General features: G+C 51.1%; 6 protein-coding genes across 6 annotated transcripts; 3 read left to right on the forward strand and 3 right to left on the reverse strand.

Moving 5' to 3' along the window:
• Positions 1-966: 966 nt before the first annotated feature.
• LAJ45_11263 (uncharacterized protein) lies at positions 967-2,416 on the forward strand (the record flags this gene model as incomplete). Its single annotated transcript, XM_046120773.1, has 6 exons — positions 967-1,126; positions 1,224-1,301; positions 1,360-1,470; positions 1,539-1,634; positions 1,694-1,799; positions 1,858-2,416. 6 exons carry the CDS (start codon positions 967-969, stop codon positions 2,414-2,416), a joined length of 1,110 nt encoding a protein of 369 aa, XP_045966066.1.
• Positions 2,417-4,778: 2,362 nt separating this feature from the next.
• On the reverse strand, positions 4,779-6,544 carry LAJ45_11264 (uncharacterized protein; the record flags this gene model as incomplete). The annotated part of the gene is made up of 4 exons (XM_046120774.1): positions 4,779-4,815; positions 4,907-5,352; positions 5,436-6,337; positions 6,454-6,544. 4 exons carry the CDS (start codon positions 6,542-6,544, stop codon positions 4,779-4,781), a joined length of 1,476 nt encoding a protein of 491 aa, XP_045966067.1.
• A 344-nt stretch (positions 6,545-6,888) lies between these two features.
• LAJ45_11265 (uncharacterized protein) lies at positions 6,889-7,861 on the forward strand (the record flags this gene model as incomplete). Its single annotated transcript, XM_046120775.1, has 6 exons — positions 6,889-6,897; positions 6,963-7,044; positions 7,123-7,168; positions 7,246-7,399; positions 7,478-7,607; positions 7,689-7,861. The coding sequence occupies 6 exons, from the start codon at positions 6,889-6,891 to the stop codon at positions 7,859-7,861; spliced, it is 594 nt and encodes a 197-aa protein (XP_045966068.1).
• Positions 7,862-8,735: 874 nt separating this feature from the next.
• On the reverse strand, positions 8,736-9,928 carry LAJ45_11266 (uncharacterized protein; the record flags this gene model as incomplete). Its single annotated transcript, XM_046120776.1, has 4 exons — positions 8,736-8,816; positions 8,888-9,492; positions 9,552-9,648; positions 9,734-9,928. The coding sequence occupies 4 exons, from the start codon at positions 9,926-9,928 to the stop codon at positions 8,736-8,738; spliced, it is 978 nt and encodes a 325-aa protein (XP_045966069.1).
• A 1,661-nt stretch (positions 9,929-11,589) lies between these two features.
• LAJ45_11267 (uncharacterized protein) lies at positions 11,590-13,733 on the forward strand (the record flags this gene model as incomplete). The annotated part of the gene is made up of 5 exons (XM_046120777.1): positions 11,590-11,626; positions 11,687-11,755; positions 11,814-12,051; positions 12,110-13,582; positions 13,637-13,733. 5 exons carry the CDS (start codon positions 11,590-11,592, stop codon positions 13,731-13,733), a joined length of 1,914 nt encoding a protein of 637 aa, XP_045966070.1.
• Positions 13,734-14,144: 411 nt separating this feature from the next.
• On the reverse strand, positions 14,145-15,109 carry LAJ45_11268 (uncharacterized protein; the record flags this gene model as incomplete). Its single annotated transcript, XM_046120778.1, has 2 exons — positions 14,145-14,748; positions 14,805-15,109. 2 exons carry the CDS (start codon positions 15,107-15,109, stop codon positions 14,145-14,147), a joined length of 909 nt encoding a protein of 302 aa, XP_045966071.1.
• Between the last annotated feature and the right edge of the window lie 7,750 nt (positions 15,110-22,859).

A 22,859-nucleotide genomic window follows, 5' to 3' on the forward strand; every position in this document is an offset into this window, starting at 1 on the left:
CTATATGCATGTACCTGGTACTTTAGATCAGTAGGAGGTACCATGAGTGTAAATAGAATTCCTTTGCTGACCAGCTGGTTGATTGATTGATACACACACCTCCTATCGGTGCCTGGAGGACGAGCAATGAAGGGAATGCACGTACGATTTACGGACGAGCAATATTACCACCTGCTTTGTGTGAGTGCGAGAGGTTGAGACGAAGGGAAGCAGCCCGTATGGTGTGTAGGAACATGCCTTGCTCGCGTACTATTGTGCATGCAAGTTACGCAAGCTTTCGTGTGGAACGCAGCAGAAGAGGCAGTTTTCAATTGTACCCTTCGTCATCTCTTAACTTTGTTTCTTTTCCCTCTTCCTCTCTTCTTCCCTCTTTATACTACTGCCATCAGCTTCTCGAGGCTTCTTCGTCCCTCCCCCCTTCCCCCCACCTCGCCCGGTTACTGATTCCTTTCCTATGAAAGAGTCCCTGTGATCCTGTCAAACCTTCTTCACAGTAACCTACCACTACCACCTCTCTACATCTTCGATCCAGCCGCGTCCCTGTTGTATAATAAGATCACCTCGCTTGTTACGGAGATTTTCGCGTGGCTCTACCTTAAAATTCTACGTAATCCTCAACCCCGTCAAAAAAAAAAGGGAAAGAAAAACCTTTCCTCATCCCGCACCGGTAGTTTCAACATTTACTACTGCATCCCAGCACAGCAGTACTATCATCACCTAAAATACTCACTCACTCCATCATATCATTCTATTGCCAACAACAAACGCTTGTGGATCCCTTCATTATTTCCCTGTCTTGTCCCCCCACCCCGTCGTCGTACGTGCCTGCAGGGGAAATAGCGGAACGTCGCTCTCGCCGGTTTTCTCTTAATCGCTGTTGACGAGCCGTCCTCCGCCACATCTTTCGATCTTCGCACTACTACTACTGCTACTACTGCCCCACTCCCGACAGATATAAAGTAAATAATGTCCGCCGCATCGATAAAGAAGGGCCATACTCGGACCTGGAGCTTGAGGTCGAAAAAGAACAAGGACGAAACAAGACTTAGCTCATTACCGCCGGCGAAGCAGAAAAAGATGACCAAGAACGTGGATCCTACCAGAGCAATCACTGAGGACGAGCCTTGTACGTTTTGTGCACTGACACCAGTCTAGTCCCGATTTAAAGGGTCGCTACAACTCAATTGGTTGCAATTGCTGACTTTTTTGGTGCTGGATAATAGTTCAAGTAAACCAGTCTACAAACCAGTACAAGAGTCTTTCGCAACTCAAGTTTAAGGATCGCTTCGGAAATGATATCAGTATGGAAGCCCTTGGGAAAAAGCAATACAATTGAGGTTCTAACATTGAGTTTTACAGCCGATCCGGATTTGACGAACCCCACAAGGCACCGCTGGGAAAGCCCGCTGGAGACAATTCGAGGGTTTGAGGCTGCAATTGATAGGGACGAGCATCGGGGGTCCTACGTAGGTATTTTATACCATTTCCTGGTCGTATCTATGTGGCGAGTTCAAACAGTTGCTAAAACATTTTGGCAGAGAGAACTTCGTCTAATGCTGGCGCTGGTTATTCGTCGGATACAGTAGACAGCGTTGATGGCAATTCTTGGAAACACAATCGTCATCCGCAGCAAAGTTTGTTACTTCCGCTTTCGGAACTTTCGATTTTTGGTTACTGATTTTTTTGCGTGCAGTGGGCTATTACCAGACGACGGTACCCCGGGGACGCCCACCATCGGATTCTCTACATTACACTGGTCGCTCTGGATATTCTGAGACACCCAGATCAGCAGTAGACGGGTATGGACACCGATTTACTAGTTTTCGGCCGATTGTCAATTTTCTAACATGATCTTAGTTACGGCGAATCTGAAATGGGTTATGGAAATATGAATAGAAGAAGATCTCCAGGATCAAATGTTGGCCATGGATACAACGGATACAACAACCCACACCCACAGGAGCGCATGGGGCGACCACAGAGAAGACAAACCTACGAGTCACAGAATTACGATGCCCCTCCGAATCAACCTTATGTATACCATAATCAAGCTGCAAATGGGGGTGGTGAGAGTCCGGTTAATCCTGGTTCGTCATCATCGGGTGCTGGGTCCGATGGGCCCGGTGGATATATTCGGGAGCCGGCGTTACCGCCTCCACAACCATCCTTTGGATTTCGCGACCAGGCCATGTTCGAGAGCTCTCAACAGATAACCCCGTTTGAAAACTTTGGTCCATCTGGTTCGGGTCCATCTCAGATGCCTCAAAGCATGCCGACTTCGCCGTCAACGGTCCGAAAGCCAATATCGCTCGGTAACCCCGCACCCGCACCAGCACCAGCACCAGCGCCACAGCCGGAAAAACAGGAGGAAAAGAAAAGGAAGAGTTGGTTCAAGCGGAGAGGCAGTAAGGGCTAAACGTTTTGGAAAATAATGCATAATGCACGTTTTTGAATTCTATTTTTATTCTTCTGTTTATATTATTAGGGGGGCTAGTGAGGGACTCGCTATGGGGGAGAAGAAGGTTCTGTCGGGCTTTATCGATTTCGAAAATCTACTATCGATTAGTCAGTGGGGGGCATAAGAAAAGAACAGGGCGGGAGACCACGCTAGCTGTTTTCTTTTTTTTGTAAGTGGGCTTTCTTATAATTTTTTTAGCGACGAAAAACAATGTGTACTATCGGTGGTATATCGTTTCTATCATCTTCTATACTCTTTGTTTTGAGGGATGTATAAACAAAGCAAAGAGACTTCACGATAATGATGATGCGGTCAGATTGTTTATATATGATTTTCTGTCATTCTCCTTTTTTCGGGGGCTTCTTATATTTTTTTACTACTACTACTCCCAACCTTCCTTTTTCTTCTTTTTATTTCACGATGTCATGTTTTATGAGGTTTCCTTCTCTTGGTTTCTTTTCTCTTTCCTTTGGGCAGGAACTTCTACTGGGGTGGGGGAATCTCGGCGACACATTTTCCCGGGGGTTTTCTTGATTTCTTTCTTATGGTGTTCCTTTGGGAGTGTGTGTGGGGGTTTGATTCCATCTCCCTTAATCTTGGGAGATTGTACCTGAATTCGCCTCCCCTTACTTAATATACAGGCGCGAGGGATGGGGTGGGCGAGTTTTTGCAGGAAAAGAAGGGGGGAAGAGCGCAAACAATGATACCCAGATGGTTACTTTTTTATCAACAACATTCCCCACGTGCGCCGTGAGATGACAATTGAATTCTCGCTGTAGATATGCTCTTGATGCCTCGTGGTGGTGGATCCGCGGGGGAAAGTGCACTCGAACTTTAGTTCTTAGTTCCTATCTTTTTCAAAACACTCAGATAGGGTTGTTTTGAATTTTGGTGCTCTCCTGCGGAATGTTTGCCCGGAGAGAGGGATAGAGTCATGGGGCAGCACTCGCCCACCCTTTTTATGCCCCACAGAAATAGGAATAAAGCGCGAATAGAGTCGATCCAACAATATCACGTTTCAAAATGAAGACACGTTATAATGTTCTTCTTGTCCAAACAGCTGCATAGGCTAACTAGAGGGTGCATTTTCCTTGTGAAAAATATAACTATGATTGGCCAGTGACAAGTGAATTGCCAAACACTATCATTTTCCTACATACATATATGTCTCAAACCTACCCAACAAGCACCACTAGATCATTAGATGGTTTGTGGGGGGGGGGGGGGTGGGTGGGGCATTTGTAACAGATAGGCGCCACCCGATAAGATAGCCGCCGTTTTTTGGATTTGGTAAATTGGGACATGGGATATCACTCGTTCGTAACCCTAACCATGCCCATGAGCCCAGTAGACCAGATAGGCCTTGATTTGTTCCTGTCGCTGTGGGGTGTTATTACAATCTACAGGCAGGCTTCGTTTTAACGCCCAAGCTATCTATATTCCGCAATGTCACTTCTCCCCTGATCAATTCCGATACGGCATCCCCTTTAGAACCTCGCAACGTAGCTAGCTATAGGGAATGTCGAACTACCGCAGGTAGGCCTACCGTGTTATGGTGGGGTTAGACTATAGCTAATACAGGCCTGCAATGGTTGTGTGCTGGTTCTCGGCGGCAGATACGTATACATGTAGTCGTGGATATAGAGAGAGCGCAGGCTATAGCTAACGCCCTCAAGTTCGAATGGGCGACCACGAAAATGAAAAGTCAGAGTTCCACACAAGCCAATCCTAGGTGTCCTATCTACAGCCCCATCCACCTGCTCCACACTCTCCACACTCTCAACCTACAGCTAGCCCCTACCCCCCTACCCCAGCCCCAAGGCGCAGAACCCCCAAACACCCCCCCCCCCCCCCCCCATAGCAACCCCGAACGTCCCCCAGCACTATCCTTATCCCAATATGTAGCACCAACTCCAAAAATATATTCCAGCCAGAATGTATCATTATTTTCCAGTATTATTACATAACAATGAATGTACAATACATACCTACACGTACTACAATGTCATGTCCTAGTTTTTTAGTTACCATTACCACCTGCCTGTGTCGATGGTATGTTTCCTGCCCAGATATCCCCCATGCCACATGCACGCACAATACACTACTATATGCGAAAGTGAGCAAAAAAAAAAAAAAAGTGGAAAATAGAGAGAGAGAGAAAGATATCAAGAAAGAAAGAGAGAAAAAAAAGAAAAGAGAAGAGAAAGAAACTAAAGAAAAAGAGAGAGAGCTATCTTAATTACCCCTACCTACCAGCCACAAAACCGCGCGTCCTAATAATAATACACCCTCCCCCCCCCCCGCGGGGCCGTATATACAACTAACTCCCCCCCGCCCTCCTCGCATAAGCCGCATTGCTACCACCCACCCCATCAGCCCATTCCCCTCTTCTCACACCCCACCCCACCCCCTTCCACCCCCCCCCACACACACCGGGAAAAAACTCACCTCGTATGCGCCAACAAAAACTTCACACACGTAAGCGTATACTTGCACGCCCTCGTCCAGGCCTCATCCTGGTTAAACGCCAGCCTAATACAGCTATCGCCAATCTTATCCTTCACAATGCGATACGGCAGCTTCATCTCCGCGTCCGTGCGCTCCACATACTCGCCCAGTTGCCGCAGGCACTCGAGGAACGCAACCATGGCCTGGTCGAACTTGCGGTGCATAAACATCCTCCCCAGCGGCAGGTCGCCGCTGGAGAAGAGCTCGAGGGTGGTGACTTTGGGCTCGCCGTGGCCGCCGGCGGGGTAGTCGAGGCGCTCGATTCGGCTGGTGGACCCCATGGGCCGCAGGCGGTAGGTGCTGGGAGTGAAGGTGAGCTTGTCGCAGATGGTGGAGAGGAGGAGGAGCGTTTGGCCCCAGGCGGCGTTGATTTCGGTCCATTCGACCTGCGGATGGAGCGGGTGCGTTAGCTGGTTTTCTTATAGGAGAGGTAGTGGTAGTGATAGTGAAAGGAAGAACGGCGTCATACCGGCTGCGCCTGAAGCCTCCCCAGCCTCAGCCCATTAATCGTCCCAAAATACCCATCATGGCCAATACAGAACGTATCATTATACACATTCGTCCTCTGCAGCTTCTCCAGCTGCCTCGAGTCATGATCATACTGCAGATTGACGCCATCCCTCTCATTCTGGAACTCCTCCAGCCTCGCCGCAAACCCGTTCCTCTCGCGCCAGAACGCCTCCTCCTCGCCCTCGAGCGCACGGGCCTCCTCCTCGAGCCCGCGAATCTCGTCCTCGACGGCGGCGCGCGCGCGCTCGGTCTCGGCGAGCTCGCGCAGCGCGGCGGCCTCCTCGTCCTGCAGGTGCGTCATCTCGCGCACGGCGGCGTCGCGCTCGGCCTCGGTGGGTATCTCGCTGTGCACGCGCTTGAGGAACTCGACGTAGGCGTCGCGCTCGCGCGTCGCGTTTGCGAGGCGCTTTGTGAGGCCCTCGACGAGGAGGTCGGTGCACTCGCTGCAGATGGGGTAGTCGATGTCGCTGCGGGCGCTCAGGATGTCGAAGAGGCCGGCCGAGGTGTGCATCTGGTGGCTGAGCGCGTTCTCGTCGTGCGGGAGCAGGAACTGCGGCGGCGGGGGCGCGGTGGTGTTGTTGTTGCGGGAGAAGGAGGAGGCGGCGGCGGAGGAGGAGCTGGAGGATGGGGGGAGCGGGGCGGGGGCGAGCTGCGATTGCGTGAGCATGACATAGCTTTCGGCGGGGTTCTGGTAGACGGATTTTGGGCGGGCGGGGGCGGTGGAGGAGCGGGTGGGGATGGTGCGCTTGTGGATGGGGGCTGAGGCGTTCTGCGCGGCTTTGTCGTATGTGTCGCGGCGGTCTGGGGGGAAGAGGGGCGGGCCGATGGGGGTATCGGAGGTGGTCGGGGGGATGCCGCCGCCTGTGGGGTGTTAGTTAGTGGTCTGGTCCTGCTGGCTGGGTGGGGTGGGGGGGGGGGGGGGGGGAGAAATAGATGTGAGAGTGGGGTGGAGTGGAGTGGAGTGGAGTGGAGTGGACGCTTGCCGGTGAGGAGGTTGAAGGCGGCGGGACTGAGGTCTTCGAGGGAGCTGTGCAGCCTGATGGGCTGACGGCACTTTTGGCACTTCATGATGGTGGTGGTGCTCGTTGGGTGGGTGAGTGTTGTGGTGGTGAGGGGTGAGGGTGAGGGTGAGGTGAGGGGGAGGGGGAGGTTGAAGGTCGAGATTAGAGAGTCTAGAGGAGGATGTGGACCCACCCCTAACCCTGGCTAGCTGTATCGATTCTTGATGCAGATGCAGAGGTGGAGGAGAGAGTTCTGCAACCATAAATAGCCCCCGCAACCCCTGCCCTGCACGTGACAGCGCCCAATCACACCGAGGCCGCGTCAACGTTCGTGAAGCTCAGCAACTCTCTCTCTCCCTCTGTTTCTACTTCACAAACAACCCATTTACCCTCCTACGAACAATAGAAACTATGGAATCCGTAATGCCCCCCCCCTCTCTCTCCTCTTGGACAAAACAGACAAGCAGACTAACAACACCCACCAGCAACGACCCCAAGAAGGAGCCCTCAGCTGGCGCCTCTCTGCGCACCCCGCTACGCTCGGTTTCTTCCTCGCCTTCCGCCTGTGTACGTCCCCCTCGAGTCCTCCCCTCAAACAATGTCCCCCGCGCTCCAGCTCCAGCTATACTAACCGCACACTTGCAGCTGCGCTCTTAACCTACCTCTTTGGCCTCTGGTTCTCCTCAAACTTGTACCCGCTCCCCCACCCCCTCCACCCCCTCCACCCCCTCTCCCCCTCTCTCAACACAGCTAACGGCGAAACGCCAGCGTGCTGATATTCATCATCGTGATCCTCCTCCTCGCCGCCGACTTCTACTACGTCAAGAACATTGCCGGCCGCCGCCTTGTCGGCCTGCGCTGGTGGAACGAGACCAGCGCCGACAACAGCGGCGAGAGCATCTGGGTGTTTGAAAGCCCCGATGTATGTGCCCTCTCCTCCTTGTTCCCTGTGACAGTGGTAGTGGTGGTATGAGTGATGGGGGAGCTAACGGCAAAGCAGGAATCCCGCCAAATCAACGCAACCGACAGCCGCTTCTTCTGGCTCTCCCTCTACATCGTGCCGCTGCTCTGGGTGCTGCTGGCCGTCGTCGCGGTGGTGCGGTTCGAGTTTATCTGGTTGTCGCTTGTTGGTTCGTCTCTCTCTCTCTCTACCACCCAATTTATCCCCCCCCCCCCCCCCACACATATAGCCTCCCACTAACACAACACAGTAATCGCCGTGATCCTCTGCGTCACCAACGGCGTCGCCTTCTCGCGCGCCGACAAGTTCGGCAACGCCTCTACGTTTGCGGGGCGCGCGCTCAACACCACGGGCGGCGGCCTGGCGAGGCAGTTTGCGGGGAGTGTGGCCAGTCGGGTGTTTTTCTCGGGGGGGAGGAATTAATGGGAGACTAGGGTGGGTGTTATAGGGAGGGGAAGGGGAAACGGGGGTGAGATGGAGGGGGGAGAGATGGGAGGCTATGTGTGTGGGGGGGGGGGGGGGGAAGGGAGGATAAGGCGTTTTTGAAAGTGTTTTTTTTTTTTTATTTATATAGGGTAGCTTTTTCTTCTTTTTTCTACTGCGCTTTCTCTGTTTCTGTTTCTTTGCACGTGTGTAGCTAGCTAGCTGAGGGAATGGAAAAGGTTTCTATACTGCGTGTTCGTGGTGGGAGTATGAGTATGGTGTGTGGTGCGGAGGGTTGTGAGTTGCGAGTGTTGGTATCGATATCGATATCGGTTGCTTCATGGTGCATCACTCGGTACCAACATACCGCGCTACATATATTTCAACTGTTGGCATAAACGCACGGCGCGGGTTTGGTTTAGCCCTGCTTGTATGAACCTACTACTAAAACTACATATGCAGTATTCCACATCCACAATCCACAGTTCATAAAGCCACGATGCCCCGTTCACGCATTACTCCCCACATAGAGTGCATAGTTATCCTCGAGGACATCTACATGTAGTATTTACCTACCCCACAACACAATCCGCAGCCCACCCCACAACCCCACAACCCCGGCCGGAATCTCCACACTCCACACTCCATACCCGCACGTAACGGCGAACCCGACATACTCCCCGGCGCGGTCTCTACTGCAACAGTTCTAGGAGAAAGCTGCACGGATGAGGCACAGCATAATATCATGGCACACATTATAGCGCACTGACATTAAGGGTATAATACATGTTTTCAAACGGGATCATTACGACAAGAGAAGAGAAACGAAAACGAGGGTATCGAGCGAGCCATGGGAATAGCTAGGATTAATATCCTACGTCGCGTCCCCCGCCCTCAGCGCGCGACCATCCCCCTCCCCCGCCATCGTCGCCGGATCAAAAACAAACATCGGAAACTACCCGCACCCCACACCTTATTAGCAACCGCTCCCCATCCCCCCCCCCCCCCCCCACAGAGTATACATACCTCCAACCCCACCGTCCTCTTCACCACCGCCGGCAACCGCTCCCACACCCCCGTCGGCATCGGCACCAACACACTCGTCCTCCTCAAATAAGCCTCATACTCCACCCACCCCTCACCACTCTCCCACCTCCTCCGCGCCGCCGGCCGCTCCTGCAGCGCAACCCCACTCACAAACAGCAGCAGCCCCGCCAGCGCCAGCGGGCCAACCACACTGGCATACAGCGCCGCCGCGGCCCTGCCCGTCACCGCGCCCTCCGCTGCCGGCGCGATAGCGACAAGCCAGATGCCGAGATGCAGAGTGATCTCGCCAAAGTAGTTGGGGTGCCGCGAGTACCGCCATAGCCCGCTGTTGATGAAGAGGGCTTTGGGGGGCGCGCTGGAGCGGAAGAGGTATTTCTGCGTGTCGGCGAGGGTCTCGGTTGCGAGGCCGGCGAGGAAGAGGATGCTGCCGAGGATGTCGAGGGGTGTGGTGAAGGGCGGCTGCGGGGTGTGGAAGGTGGTGGAGGGGCTGTTGAGGATTGTGAGGGGCAGGGAGACGGTCCAGACCCAGAGCATTTGGAGGAGCCAGAAGCTGAGGAAGGGGAGGAACTTGTCGCGCATGCCGTCTGGGTGGTTGTGTTAGTGGGCGGGTATGTAGTGGGGGAGGGGAAGGGGGGGGGGGTACTGAAGCGGTCGTCTTTTCCGGTCTTGAGGATGCGGAAGAGGAGGAAGCCGGATAGGCGGGCGCCCCAGACGATCATGAAGACGGAGGCTACGATGTTCTGCGGGGGAGCGGTTCTGTTAGCTTGGAGCCTTTACGAGCTTGGGGGAGCTCGGAGGAGCTTAGAAGAGCTCCGGTATACGCACCCTAACATCTGTAACACCGCTGAAGCACAGCGTAACGAGGGCAAGCAGCACAAAGTTCGTCCCGCCCGCAAAGTCCGTGAGCTTGTCGAAGCGGAGCGCAAAGGCGATGGTGAAGAAGAAGAGCTGGTACGTGATTGTGATGAGCAGCGTTGCGGTGAGGTAGTAGTCGTCGATCGCGTATAGTGTTACGGCCATTGGATTGGATTGGTTGGCGGGCTGGTTACTAGCTAGCTGTTTATATGTTTCTTGAGCTTGAGCTTGCGGTGTCGGGTGTGTAGGATGTATGTATGTAGGGAAGGAGCGAAAAGGAAAAGAGCTAGCTCTATGTAGTGGGGGGAAGCAAGGCGTTCATTTTGAATATATCCTCAAAGCTCTAGTGTAGGTTACAGTGTATGCGTGTGTATGTGTGTGTGGTGAGCGAGTGTGCAACACTGAGACTCTCTCTGATCCCATTCGCGATTCTCTTTGGAAGTGTTGATTCGCGGTAGCCCATTGCGTCATTGACCCACGTTCCTGAATCGGCGATTGTGTAGAGAAGGTAGAGCAGCAAGGCGCTTTGTTTTGCTACTGGAATTCGAGGCTGGGAGACAGGCCTGGGTGTTTCGGATCATGGATGGTCACTCAGTGCAGTGCTGCTGTTCCGAATCATGGACGATCACTAAGAACCCCAAAGCTAGGGTGCTCCAGGGTTCAGTGGGAAGGCTACAGAACTTACATATCTTGGTGCCTACACTTGCAAGCTCAAGCTGATTCGGTCAACTTTACTCCACAAAACCGCAATGTCGTTAAGGCTGTAGCGTAGAGGAGGTAGCTCTAGATACCCGGGTACTATCTCGATCTTGCCAAGAGCTGCGGATCTGATAATCGCAACAGAACACCCTACCTACACTCCAACTCCCCGCGTCAGAAGTCCGTGTCCTCACACAGAACCCGAGGGCCTCGGCCACCACCCAACCCAACTGCAAACGATTCAGCCTGGGGGGACGTTCCAAACTTCCAATGCAGGTCCCCCCCCACCCCCCACACACACACTTGGCAGATGTAACCTTATGTTCTAAATCCGCGAATTCCAGGAATTTAACCCCCGCCGCAAGATGTACTCTATGTGCTAAAACGTGTCGCCTTTTTTTTTTTTTTTGCGGTGAACAGACAGAGGGAAAATGGCGTGTGTGGGATGTTCCGCTTTGCATGTGAATGGGGTACCTAGAGGAGTAGGTACATAATACGGCGCGCACTGGGGCCAAGACCTAGACCCTTTCGGAACGCGGGGGTGAGATCGATTGTCAAAAGCTGGAGAAGGGAAGGGGAGCCTCTTCAACTCTAGCTTACATAGGGTCGTGTTGAACCGTGTGGGATGCTTTCACATGTCAACCAGCTGGAAGGCTGTGGTTGGCCCCCAAAACCACCACCACTACTTCTTCACATGACGATGAATACCTATTTGCCTTTCGAGCCCTTTCATGCATAACGACCGTCATTCACCTCCGTAAGCAGCCCTCTGATTGGCCGGCCCCACACTTTTTCATGCCCTCCGCGTGCCAAGGGCTGACAGGAAAAGCCTCGGCTGTACGATACCCCGAAACAAGACGCACCACCCCCAACACCAACCCCAACCCCATTGCCGCTTGCGAGCGGTACAAAGTCAGATCCCCAGCCCACCACGTCTTCCCACTTCTTCTACTTCCTCTACGTGTCTTCGTCTTCATAACTCGTCCTCTTTTGTACCCTTTGTCTCGTTCATTGATTGCCCAGAGAGCTCCGAGTCAGTGAAATTACATTCTCAGAACACAAAGAATATACCAGCTTGCCCGTCGTCGTCGTTGTTACTATCTTTTTTTCCATCAAAAACTGAAATAATGTCTCCTCCACGAGTAATTGTCGTCGGTGGCGGTCGTAAGTTCCACCCCGCAATGAGCTGAGCTATGAATATGAGCTAACCCACCTTCTGAACAGTTTCTGGCCTCAGTGCTGCCCATACATTGTATCTTGCCGGCGGAAATGTTCTTGTTCTTGACAAGCAAGGTAATTTGGCCCTCTTCAGCCCCCCCGACGTTTTGTCATTTCTAATATGAGACATTAGGATTTTTCGGTGGAAACTCCACAAAGGCCACATCGGGTATCAACGGTGCTCTCACCCGCACCCAGGTCGACTCAAAAATCCAGGACAGTGTGCAGCAGTTCTACGACGATACCATGAAGTCGGCACGTGACAAGGCGCGACCAGATCTTATCAAGGTTCTTACATACAAGTCGGCAGCTGCCGTGGAATGGTTACAAGATGTATTCGGACTTGATCTTACGCTTGTCTCTCGTCTTGGGTATGTTTCCATTCTCCTCTGTTGTCAATGCATCGGAATTCTGACAGAAGCAAAATAGTGGTCACTCACAACCCCGTACGCACCGTGGCCACGATGCCAAGTTCCCCGGAATGGCCATCACCTACGCTCTGATGCAGAAGCTTGAAGACCTTGCCGAAACCGACCCTGAGCGAGTAAAGATTATCAAGAAAGCTCGTGTCACCAAGATCAACAGCGAGGGCAACCACGTCACCGGTCTTGATTTCGAGTACGAGGGCAAGACATACACCGAGTACGGCCCAGTCATTCTCGCCACTGGAGGATATGCTGCGGATTTCGACAGCCCAGACTCACTCTTGAAGAAGCACCGTCCTGATGTCCTTAAGCTCTCATCAACCAACGGAACTCACGCTACCGGTGATGGACAGAAGATGGTTATGGCCCTTGGCGGTAACGGAATTGACATGGACAAGGTCCAGGTGCACCCTACCGGACTTGTAGACCCCAAGGACCCTACTTCCAAGTGGAAGTTCTTGGCTGCTGAGGCTCTCCGTGGTGAGGGTGGTCTTCTCTTGAATGCCGATGGTAACCGATTCTGCGACGAACTTGGCCACAGAGATTATGTCTCTGGCGAAATGTTCAAGAACAAGTTCCCCATCAGACTGGTCCTTAACAGCAAGGCCTCAAAGGTCCTTGATTTTCACACCAGGCATTACTCCGGGCGTGGTCTTATGAAGAAGATCACTGGTGCTGAGCTTGCCAAGGAAATTGGCTGCGGACCCGAGCACCTCCAGAAGGTCTTCAAGTCATACAACGACATTGCCGACGGCAAGACCAAGGACCCCTATGGAAAGAAATTCTTCCACAACACTCCTTTCAATATCAATGACGACTTCCATGTTGCCCTCATGGAGCCTGTTGTCCACTTTACCATGGGTGGTGTTGAGATTGATGACAGGGCCCGTGTCCTCAACAAGGAGGGCAAGCCATTTGAGGGTCTCTACGCCTGTGGTGAGATTGCCGGAGGTGTCCACGGTGCTAATCGTCTTGGTGGTTCATCTCTCCTTGGATGTGTTGTTTACGGCCGTGTCGCTGGTGACACCGCTGCGGAATACCTTTTCCAAAAGGTTCTGTCTGGTGCTGTATCAGGATCAGGATCATCTACCGCTGCTGCCCGTCTAAACCAGATCTCGCTTCATATTGATCCTAACACCCCAGGAAAGCTCACTATTGAGTGGAATGGTGGAAACGCCGCCCCCTCACAGGGTTCAGGCTCCGCCGAAAGCATTCCCGGTCAGACTGCAACACACTCTGTTTTAAAAGACAGTGCCAGCGGCCAGGACCCCGGTACAGTGTCGAAGCCTGCGGCAAAGAAGGAGTTTTCCATTCCTGAGAAGGAATTCACGATGGAGGAGGTTGCAGCGCACAATACTAAGGACAGCGTATGGGTTGTTGTCAAAGGTGTAGTCATGGATGTGACAAACTTCCTTGAGGACCACCCCGGTGGTGTCCAGGCTGTCATGAACTTTGCCGGCAGAGATGCAACTGAGGAGTAAGAAACCCTAACCATCAAGCTTGATATAGCTTACTAATGCTTTTTCTTTAGATTTGCGATGTTGCATGACGATGAGGTCATTCCTAAGTACGCCCCGGCTACTGTTATTGGACGGATAAAGGGCGTTACCCCTAAGTTGGACCTTTAAATCGAGTTTGTTTGTGCTTTTTCTTTTGTGGGGATGGTTTATAGAAACCAAATTGGATTGTTTGCTCCTTTCGGTTAATGAAGTTGATGCCCAAGCGCTCGAGAATTCCTCGATTGTATAAATATCTGACTTTGTTTTGGCTGTATTTCTTATTTCCTATTGGTTATAATTTCTTTGGTAGTCAATGCATTGATATTACGACGGCTATTTTAAAAAATCCTTAGCATGTGATATGTTCATGGCCTCTCACTCGTAGCCCAGGATTGAAGTAGTCTCTTAAGCAGCGAAGTGATACACAAAGCCCTTGCCGCTGCGTCCCAGAGACCCACCAACACTCATAAAAGACATGAACGCTTCTACCAATTAACCCAAAACTCCTGTTCGAAACCCTACTCAATATCCCGCAGTTTATCATGTTTCAACTCTACCGTCCTCATGAAGGATTACACTAACGAACTCGACAGTCAATATCTCAGGAGGGATCGTAAGAGCAACGTCTGATTGACAGAAGAGCCTAGCAATCCCAGAAGTGCATGTGTTAGCATTCTGTTCTATCCTTTGTGGCTGGGAAACCTTGTCCTGTTTTATATCCATCCTTTCTGTTTTGGTTTCGAGATGCATTTTGGCCATGCTCTGGGTGTTGTGGACATCGCTTCCATTCGTTCCGGTCTTCTTTTCTTGCCTTTCATCTTGGACTTTGTCCATGTTTCTGCCGTATGAGTTTATGGGTTCACTCTTCTGGCCGGAGGAGATATCTCCTTCATCCGTCTTTTCAGAGTTTGGTACATCCTCGCTTTGGTCATGGTCTCTGGGTTGTTGTTCCGCATCTCCCTCAACAGAGTCCTCTTTTTCCGTTTTTTTCTGTTCGCCATTTTCTTCCTTTCTTGTATCCTCGACTTCCTTCTCCCTGTCGACCACCTCACTCTCATCCATACTTCCTTCTAGTTTACCCACCCCTTTCGCCTCAGCAGGTTCACCTGGAGGAACCATGGTAGATACTTCCCGCCGCACCTCACTTTCATCACACCTACCCTCTTCCCTATCAACGTCCCCACAACTCTCCCCACTCACGTCTTCTCCGAGCTGTACCGTTTTCCCATTCCGATCATCCACCTTCCCAGTCTCGGCTCGATCTTGAAGCACACAGATGCAGATAGTGGGGCCGTCGGCGAGAGCGGTGGCTTTGTCAATGCCCCGAGCAACACAGTCGATTGACGTGAAGGCTGTGTTGTGCTTGTGCAGGAAAAGAGCAAGACGGTCGAAGAGGTCCCCGGTGAAAAGGGAGTCTGGCGAGAAGGCGAGAGGGAAGGAGCGGCGGGGGCTTGAGTGGTTATAACCCTTAGCTTTGGGTCTGGGTGGGGGTTGGGTTGGGACATGGTTGTAGGGCGGTAGATACGGTGGGATATATATGGCGGGGACGGGATCGGGGAGCGGAGAAAAGGTAATGGGGGTAGTTAGAGGAATAGGAGGGGGAGGTCTGGGGTAATTGGTGTATGTATGTCTTTGGGGGCTGTCTCTAGGTGATCTAGCAGCCTAGATATAGAGAGTAAATGACTATATGTACCTATATATACATATGTATTCATAACCTTATTTTGGAAACGTATGTAGTGATAAATGCTCATGCCACCATTTCTTGACCTGAGCTATAAGTCATGCATATATTGGCATGACCAGATCGCCATGGTATCTAGATTTCAATTATTGAAGCTTATACCGTAGTAGCTATATAGGTAGGCTTCTTTAGTATTAGAAGAGCCATTTACTTATAGCAGAAGCTGCAATACATATCTATACCTCTTGTGCTTGAACGATTATCAAAAGTATCGCACATATCAACCGACTCATCGCACCCATATGCGCAGTGCTCGAATATGAAGATCTTGGTGCACGAAGTAGTCGACATAACCAGAAGTTAGCACACGTAGGATTATCGGCCGATCAGTATAAGGGCTATAGTGATTTATATAGGTGTTGTAATGCCGCATGAATGGTTTCGATTTCCCGTGCTCCAGAGTATATGTTGGTCTAAAACTACATATTGTACCCCTCGTTACTACTCCATTTATCTAATACAGCATTCCATACTAGGATATATTGTCAAATTACCTTGATGAAACCTAGAGATGGAAGTATAACTGCTCCACTCTCTTGCCTACGACTCCTTTCTGTCATATAAAATTATACCGTATATACCGTATATATACATGTACGTGCCTCCCGTGATCAGTTGCAACGTAAGCGTGCGTGTAAACTATATACAACCATTGTTCTCTTGCACGTGTTCAGGGCCATTGGGCCCGGGGCAAAAGGCCTCGCCGAGTCCATTCACGAAAACTCCAGATTCCCCAATATCCCTGGGCAAACGGGCAGAAAAAATACCTTTAATTTATCTGACCCGTAGTCATGTTAGTGTATATACCTTAGATAAGTACTGGCGAGTGGCTATGTTATGTGGTGGCGGCAAGTGAAATCATGCAGTATCACTCGATCTTGAGTAACTATTTGACTGATCTTGTTTAATCCATTAATTGCATTATTTTGATTGATTGATTGATTCAGACTGGTTGATTGATAGTTCATTAATTGAAGTAACTGTTTTGTAGAATTATGGCGGTTTCAAGTAATGAAATACATGATTCGGTCTGGACTCTGGAGGAGGCATAAAGCCTGCTTTTTATTCGTACTGCTATTCTTTACCCGCAGTGCCCTCCGCCAACGCACCGGTGTAAATTGCGCTACGCTTCAAAGTTTGGTCATATCGAGTCAACGCCCGTTTGGCCGGGGTAGAGGTCTCAGACATTTCGGCAGTTGGGGGCGCTTCAGGTGTTTCTTCTGGGGCTTCATTTTATGTACATGTATAACCTTTCTTCTGTTACTGCGCGTAGTATACTGCGAAGGCGGTGGCCTAGCTATATACATGTAGTAGGTCCATGAGCCGTCGAGGGAGAGCTGCAGCTGGCTCGGCTCCTGGGGGCTTTGAGCTCATACATCTCGAGCTATAGCCTCAGGCTCGCAACGGGTGTCGAGCTTATAATACTCTACCAGCGCAAATAATGCATCCATCGATGCATTACCCATACAAACGGCACGCGTTAATGCATCACTTGATGCATTTATCCGTCGCGGGCTCTGTAAACTCGTCCAATTGATGCATTGTCCAACGCCTTTACCGATGACTTACACCACTTTCCGTAGCAGTAACTTGTAACTTCCCTTTACGTCGCACTGTTTTGCTGTAGCGACTTTGCCGACGACTTTCTTGATGCATATGCCTTAACCACGCACAGCCGAAACGAGTACGCCAACGAATATGTAGCCGCGCCAGTGTAGCTTTTAATATTACCCGCGTTGCACGCCCTACGACTTTGCCAACGAGTTAGCCAACAACTTTGCACGGCGACTGTTGCCGCTCTGCCCCCCTCTACGACTTTGTGCCGCGACCAAGTTTCTATGGGAACGACTTTACCGCCACTCACCTACTAGCGCTGTACGACATTCCCAACGACATTACTGATGCATTAACCGCGGAGCACGAACAGCTGGAACGATATTGCCTACAAGTTTGCCCACCTTCTATCAGCGCTCTCCGTTACTCAGGAAATAACTTTGCCGACGAGTTTACCTACGACTTTACTGATACTCTAGCCGTTCCCTGCTTTCTGTGTCAACGATTATGCCAACAACTAAACCCACCGACTCGTATCATATATGTGCGTGAACGAATATACCGACGATTATACCGACGAGATTTCCCTCCGCCCTTTTGCAGCACGATACATTTGCCACATCAGCAAGCTCGCCTATTACCCAGGGCGCAGCCCCTACGTCCTGGCGGGCATTCTGCGCCACGAGCGCCCAGCGCGTCCGGCACCGCCAGAGTACAACCTTCGCGCCAGGCTCCGCCGCAGGACCGTCCCACTCTCTGGGACCGCCAGGAGATATGGCTCACGTCTGGAGGGCACTCGCCAATGCTCTGGTCGCCTGGGCCGCCATGAGATTCCCTCCCCCTCCGGAGACGCTAGGATGGAGTGACTCCGCCCACAGCACCTAGGAACTTTTGCTTCTTTTGATTACGTCAGTAGTACACGCGAGCACTTCCCAATGCTCTCACAGTTTTCTTGAATGCTCTCACGGCACGACGAATGCTCTCACGGCACGGCGAATGCTCTCACGGCACCGCGAATGCTCTCACGGCACCGCGAATGCTCCCGCGAATGCTCCCGCGAAGGCTCCCGCGAACGCTCCCGCGAGGGCTTCCGCGAGTGCTCCCAGAGCACTCACCAGTGCTCACAGAGCTGAGGCATTCGTCATACCCACTCAAGGTGAGGCAACCCTCACTTGGGCTCCTTTGGATTGATACACCGTCCTCAAAGGATAGGAAGGCCGCACCAGTCCCTCAAAAGATATCTAACGTGGGTATCCTCAACGCCGCTGTACGGTCAGTCGCGGGATACTGATACGAGCACTGTCCTGTATACTGGTGACGACTACCCAACCTTTGACGGACGTGTATGTTTCTGTCGATTCGTGAAAGGCATAATTAGCCTTGAGGTTGAGGCCATGGTACGGCTCGTCTGAAAAGCTCAATGTCCATGCATAAGCAGCAAACATGGACTGGCATTGACCTCCTGGAGCGAGCTTGCTGGATAGCCAGACTCAGATACTGAGCGGCCGAAACTTTACCTCCTTCTTCCAATCCGCATGCATAGCAGAACGACACGAATTTTGAATTAGAGAGTCCAATTGGGTCTAACGTTCCTAGAGCACTCAAGAATGCCCTCACGGCTTTACAAGTATTCAACTAAATTCATTCCACGTACGCAAGTCTATCCTAGTATTTACCAACCAATTACCAGTCTCCACCTCAAACAAATGGGCCATTCCCAATATACTCCGAATATTAACGACCCACATCCTCTTCCTCCTCCTCCTACAAACCTTCAGGAGCCCATGTGAGCTATCAGCGATACCACGATCCTTTGCCTCGAGTAGCTCCACTATACATAGTCTATGTGCTCGCCCCCCACTGTCCCGCAGCTTGAACAAAGCCTCGACACGTCCTGGTAAGCGTCCCCGAAACACTCCCCACTCCTCTGAGGACGCTACCGACACCCATACCCAATCCTTTCTTATTTTCCCTTTCCTAAAAGCCGCGTTTCCCGTACACCTGATATTGTGAACCTCGTACACCTCAGGTCTTTGGAAGATTGGTATCGGAACCTGCAAACATGTGAACATCTCCACCCGGCGCTCTAAAATGCTCTCAGAGCTTCCGGCAAAGCTTTGAGAGCATCCCGCATCCTCTGCATACTCCTTTATCAGGCGATATAACGTGGTATGGCTTATTTGCAGTCCATCCGCAATATTGAAAAGTCTTTCCGATTTCGTGGAGGGGTTGCAAAGACGCCTTAGAGGCAGTCGGCCTTCTACTATGGATCGTTCATTTGGTGTTTTTTTCCGGTCTTCGATTTTAAAAATCTCAAGTAACTCCTTCAGGTTATCTCGATGGCTCCAAAAGATGTCGTCAGTGCTCTCAGGACCTCCAACAATGTCTTTCAGATTCAGCATTCGAATCTCTAACGCCAACCGCCGCCCCCCATAGTCCAGTATCTGCGTTGCAGCATCGACCTTGTTGGATGCTCCGTATGCCTCTTTTATCTGACGTACATGGGCGAGTTCGCTGATGTCGGTGGAGTACTGGGGAATGCTCCCAAAGCGCTCGACATGTTCCCGATAGTGCGTTAACACGTGCAATTTGATGAAGTTGAAGTGAGACCTTTCCCGTATCTCGCGAATCTCCTCCAAACCTCGCTGAGCGCTCTGGGAGCCTGAGGTCTTCACAGCTTTTGTCCGATCTCTCGCATCCTTAACCGTCCTCTTGTACGCCCGGAATTCTAAAAAGATATCCTTGTGCTTATGGAAATCCTCGAGATAGCTCTCCATATAATTCAGTGTGCTCGTCGTATGACTCCCATACTGCGCCATTAAGTGGAAGTCGATTAAGCCTCGTACACATTTCAATGCCTTTGCGAAGTCGCCCCTGACAGCCACCCCCGGGTTTCTCAAAGCAGCCGCGAGTGCTCCAAGAACGACCCGCCCCAGATTTCTCATCTCCTTCCCTTGCCATTGGGTTGTGGCACGATATGCCTTGTTCGGTACTGCCAGTCCAGGGTAAGGCGCAATCGAGGCCCAAGCCTTGTCAAATTCCTCCAATCGATTGTGCTTCTTCAAGAAAGCCTGAACCCACTCCATCATGTGCTTCAACATCCCTAGGTAGATATTGTGCAGAATGTCCGGTTTGTTGAGATCGTATGGATTAACCCTCGGCATACCCCAGAAAGCATTGAAGAGTGTCTTTACTGATCTCGCGACAAGGTATTCCACCGGTCCCAGGTTTCCCGGGTTCTCCCTGAATAGCTTTACCCTCTCCCGGTAATCCTCGTGATCGCGCGTAGGGCTCCGGCGAGTGCTCCCAAGACTGTGGAATTCCACCTCGCATCTTGGACAAGAGCTAGTACTAATATTTTGTAAGTTTGAATGCTCAGGTTGATCAGCGATCCAACCCGACAACACCGGAAAGCATAGACGTTCGTACCCGTCGGCGCATGCGATTAGCTCGCCTTCCTGAGAGCACTCCCGAATGCTCTGAAAGATCTCCCCAAGGGCGCGATGCAGCGCCATTTGACTCTGACGTCGTAAAGCGGAATTAGCGAGTGAGTTCTTCCCGAGCTTAGGTGGGACTGGCAGTAGCCCTAGGAGAATTAACGAATGCCCGGTGGGCTTGCTCCGGACCGATGACTTGATGTTCCCGATGGTAAGATAGATTGGCCAGGCTTTCTTGTCCCCACTAAAATTTGTCAAATGTGTGCCATCTGACGCGCATATAATTGGTACCACAGTCGACCCCTCCGGTAAGGTATTCTGTCCAGAAAGCATTAGCGACTGCCTCTAGAGCACTTGTGAGGCTTACCAGACCTGCGTCTCCCACCACCAATCTCCCGTATGCATTTCCCCGTACATTCTCTCGCCAGATTCATTATGCTCTACCACTGGCGCGTACACCAATGACTCCCGAAAGGCCCGTTGGCCTAGAAGATATCGCACAATTACCATTGGATCCCGGTAATAGTAAGGGATTTTCTCTCCCCCAATATCCACCTCCGAATGATGCCAGCTCGCCTTTCCCAATATGTCATTCATTTCGTCCAACCTCTTTATAAAACCTCGCCCAGTCCTGTAGGAGTATTCGCCACTGCTTGACGGAGCGTGTAGAAAGAAACTGTCGATATTTCCTTGTGAGGCCTTCGACAGTATGAAATAACGTGCCATTCTAAACTCGTATGCTGAGTTGAATGGGTGCCACGGGTATCGGAGAAGGTTTTGTGAGCATTCGTCGTAGTCCTCCGAGCGGTAGAGACGCTCCCCAGCACCCTCGTAAATCGTTGTCGCTGCCTCATGCCTATTTGCATCTCCATCTGTCTCTTCCATCATAAAATATGATTCGGATTCCAGATCTGAATTATTATCGGGATCTTGGTCATGATAATTGATACTGTTGCTCTCCGAACTATCCGAGTCGTCATGGGCATCTGAATAGGAATCGTGAATGCCTTCCGGGCTGTCGTGAGTGTCATCGGGTGCCTCTTGATCGCGCTCCAGGAGTAAAAATTGGTTTCCCAGCCATTCATCTGCTTCAAATGGATGTGTAGTTCGAAGATGTTTATCGAAGTTCGCGGAGGAGCTGTACCGCTTGCTGCAAAAGGGGCAAGACGATTTCATTGAAGTCTCATGATGCTAGCAAAGCACTCCTGAGTGCTCTAAAAATTTGGTTTCTGCCAAGGCCGAGGAGGCTCTTTCCTGCAGGTGCTGCTGCAGAGTGCTCGAATGATTTGATTTGTCAGCCAATGAGGCTCCTCTCACCTGCACCCCGGTCGGCAAGGCTGATTTTCAATACGAGTCTGATGTCATACATCACCAACCTAATACAAACATCAACACCAACACGAAGAAACACCCACCACCCCAATCAGGCGGCCAGTTATGCTAGATTCTATCGCCCTGAGCATCTGCACTCTCTCCCTGAGCACTCGCGGAGTCTCTTCAGATCGAGACAGTGTTCTCAGCGCCAAATTCAACACTAATATCGACTACGAGCTCAAAGAATACATTCTCTCCGAATCAGCTTCCTAGAGGACAGAGTACCAACACCAACAAGAACACAAGCACCAACCCCAACACCAGAATGTTATCGACGTCACCATTGGTACCGTCAGAGCATCCCCGAGTGCGCCTGGAGCATTTAGATCAACGTCATATATTGAAGCAAACATTGAGTACGAGCACCCTCGAGTGCTTCTAGAGCATTCGTGTGTGCTCTCGGAAGCGTGATAAGCTCAAGAAAAAAGCTGATCGTACTCGGTATAAGAGCACCCCTCCCTTCCTTCAAGTTCGTGAGAAGTTCCTAACCACCTTCAAGTTCTCCTCTACCTATCACTTCAAGTTTTCCATTGCTTTCAACATTACCTGTTGAAATCTCATCCTTCAAGTTCCTCCGTTTTCAAGCGATTTAACCTTTGCAATCTTTATAAATAAGATGGTATTTCTCTCTCCTAATCCAATTAATTTTAGAACCATACTCACCACAGTGATACATTAACATTATCAGACTCCAAACACCGCTCAGAGAACTCCCGGTAGCTCACAGAACACAAATCAACTTCCCAATAAGAAGCGCTTGCGTGACATAGACGAAGACGATAACGAAAAGACCCACCGAAAAACCAAGAAACACAAATCGTCCCGAAAACATAAGAAACACCGAACTTCCTCAGGTCGCAAATCGTCCCGCAAAACTGTCAAGCCTATCCCGGAGGAGATACCAGAAACACCCCCTAAGCAGTCGCCAGTGCTTTCCGGGTTCACCCCGATCAACAAGAGCCGAAAACAAAACCCTGTACCTCCACCAATCCGGACTGAAACCCGGACTCCGCCAAATACTAACCTAGCTCCATCGGACACTGAAGGGATCTTCCCGAGTAACTGGGGAGCAACCCTAACTGATTCCGACTCCTTTCCCGACTTTAGTTCCGAACCCTCTGAACCATACATAAGTGACGATCAAGA

The sequence above is a fragment of the Morchella importuna genome (assembly GCF_003444635.1).
Source record: "Morchella importuna strain M04M26 chromosome Unknown Morimp01GS061, whole genome shotgun sequence".
Classification (NCBI taxonomy): domain Eukaryota; kingdom Fungi; phylum Ascomycota; class Pezizomycetes; order Pezizales; family Morchellaceae; genus Morchella; species Morchella importuna.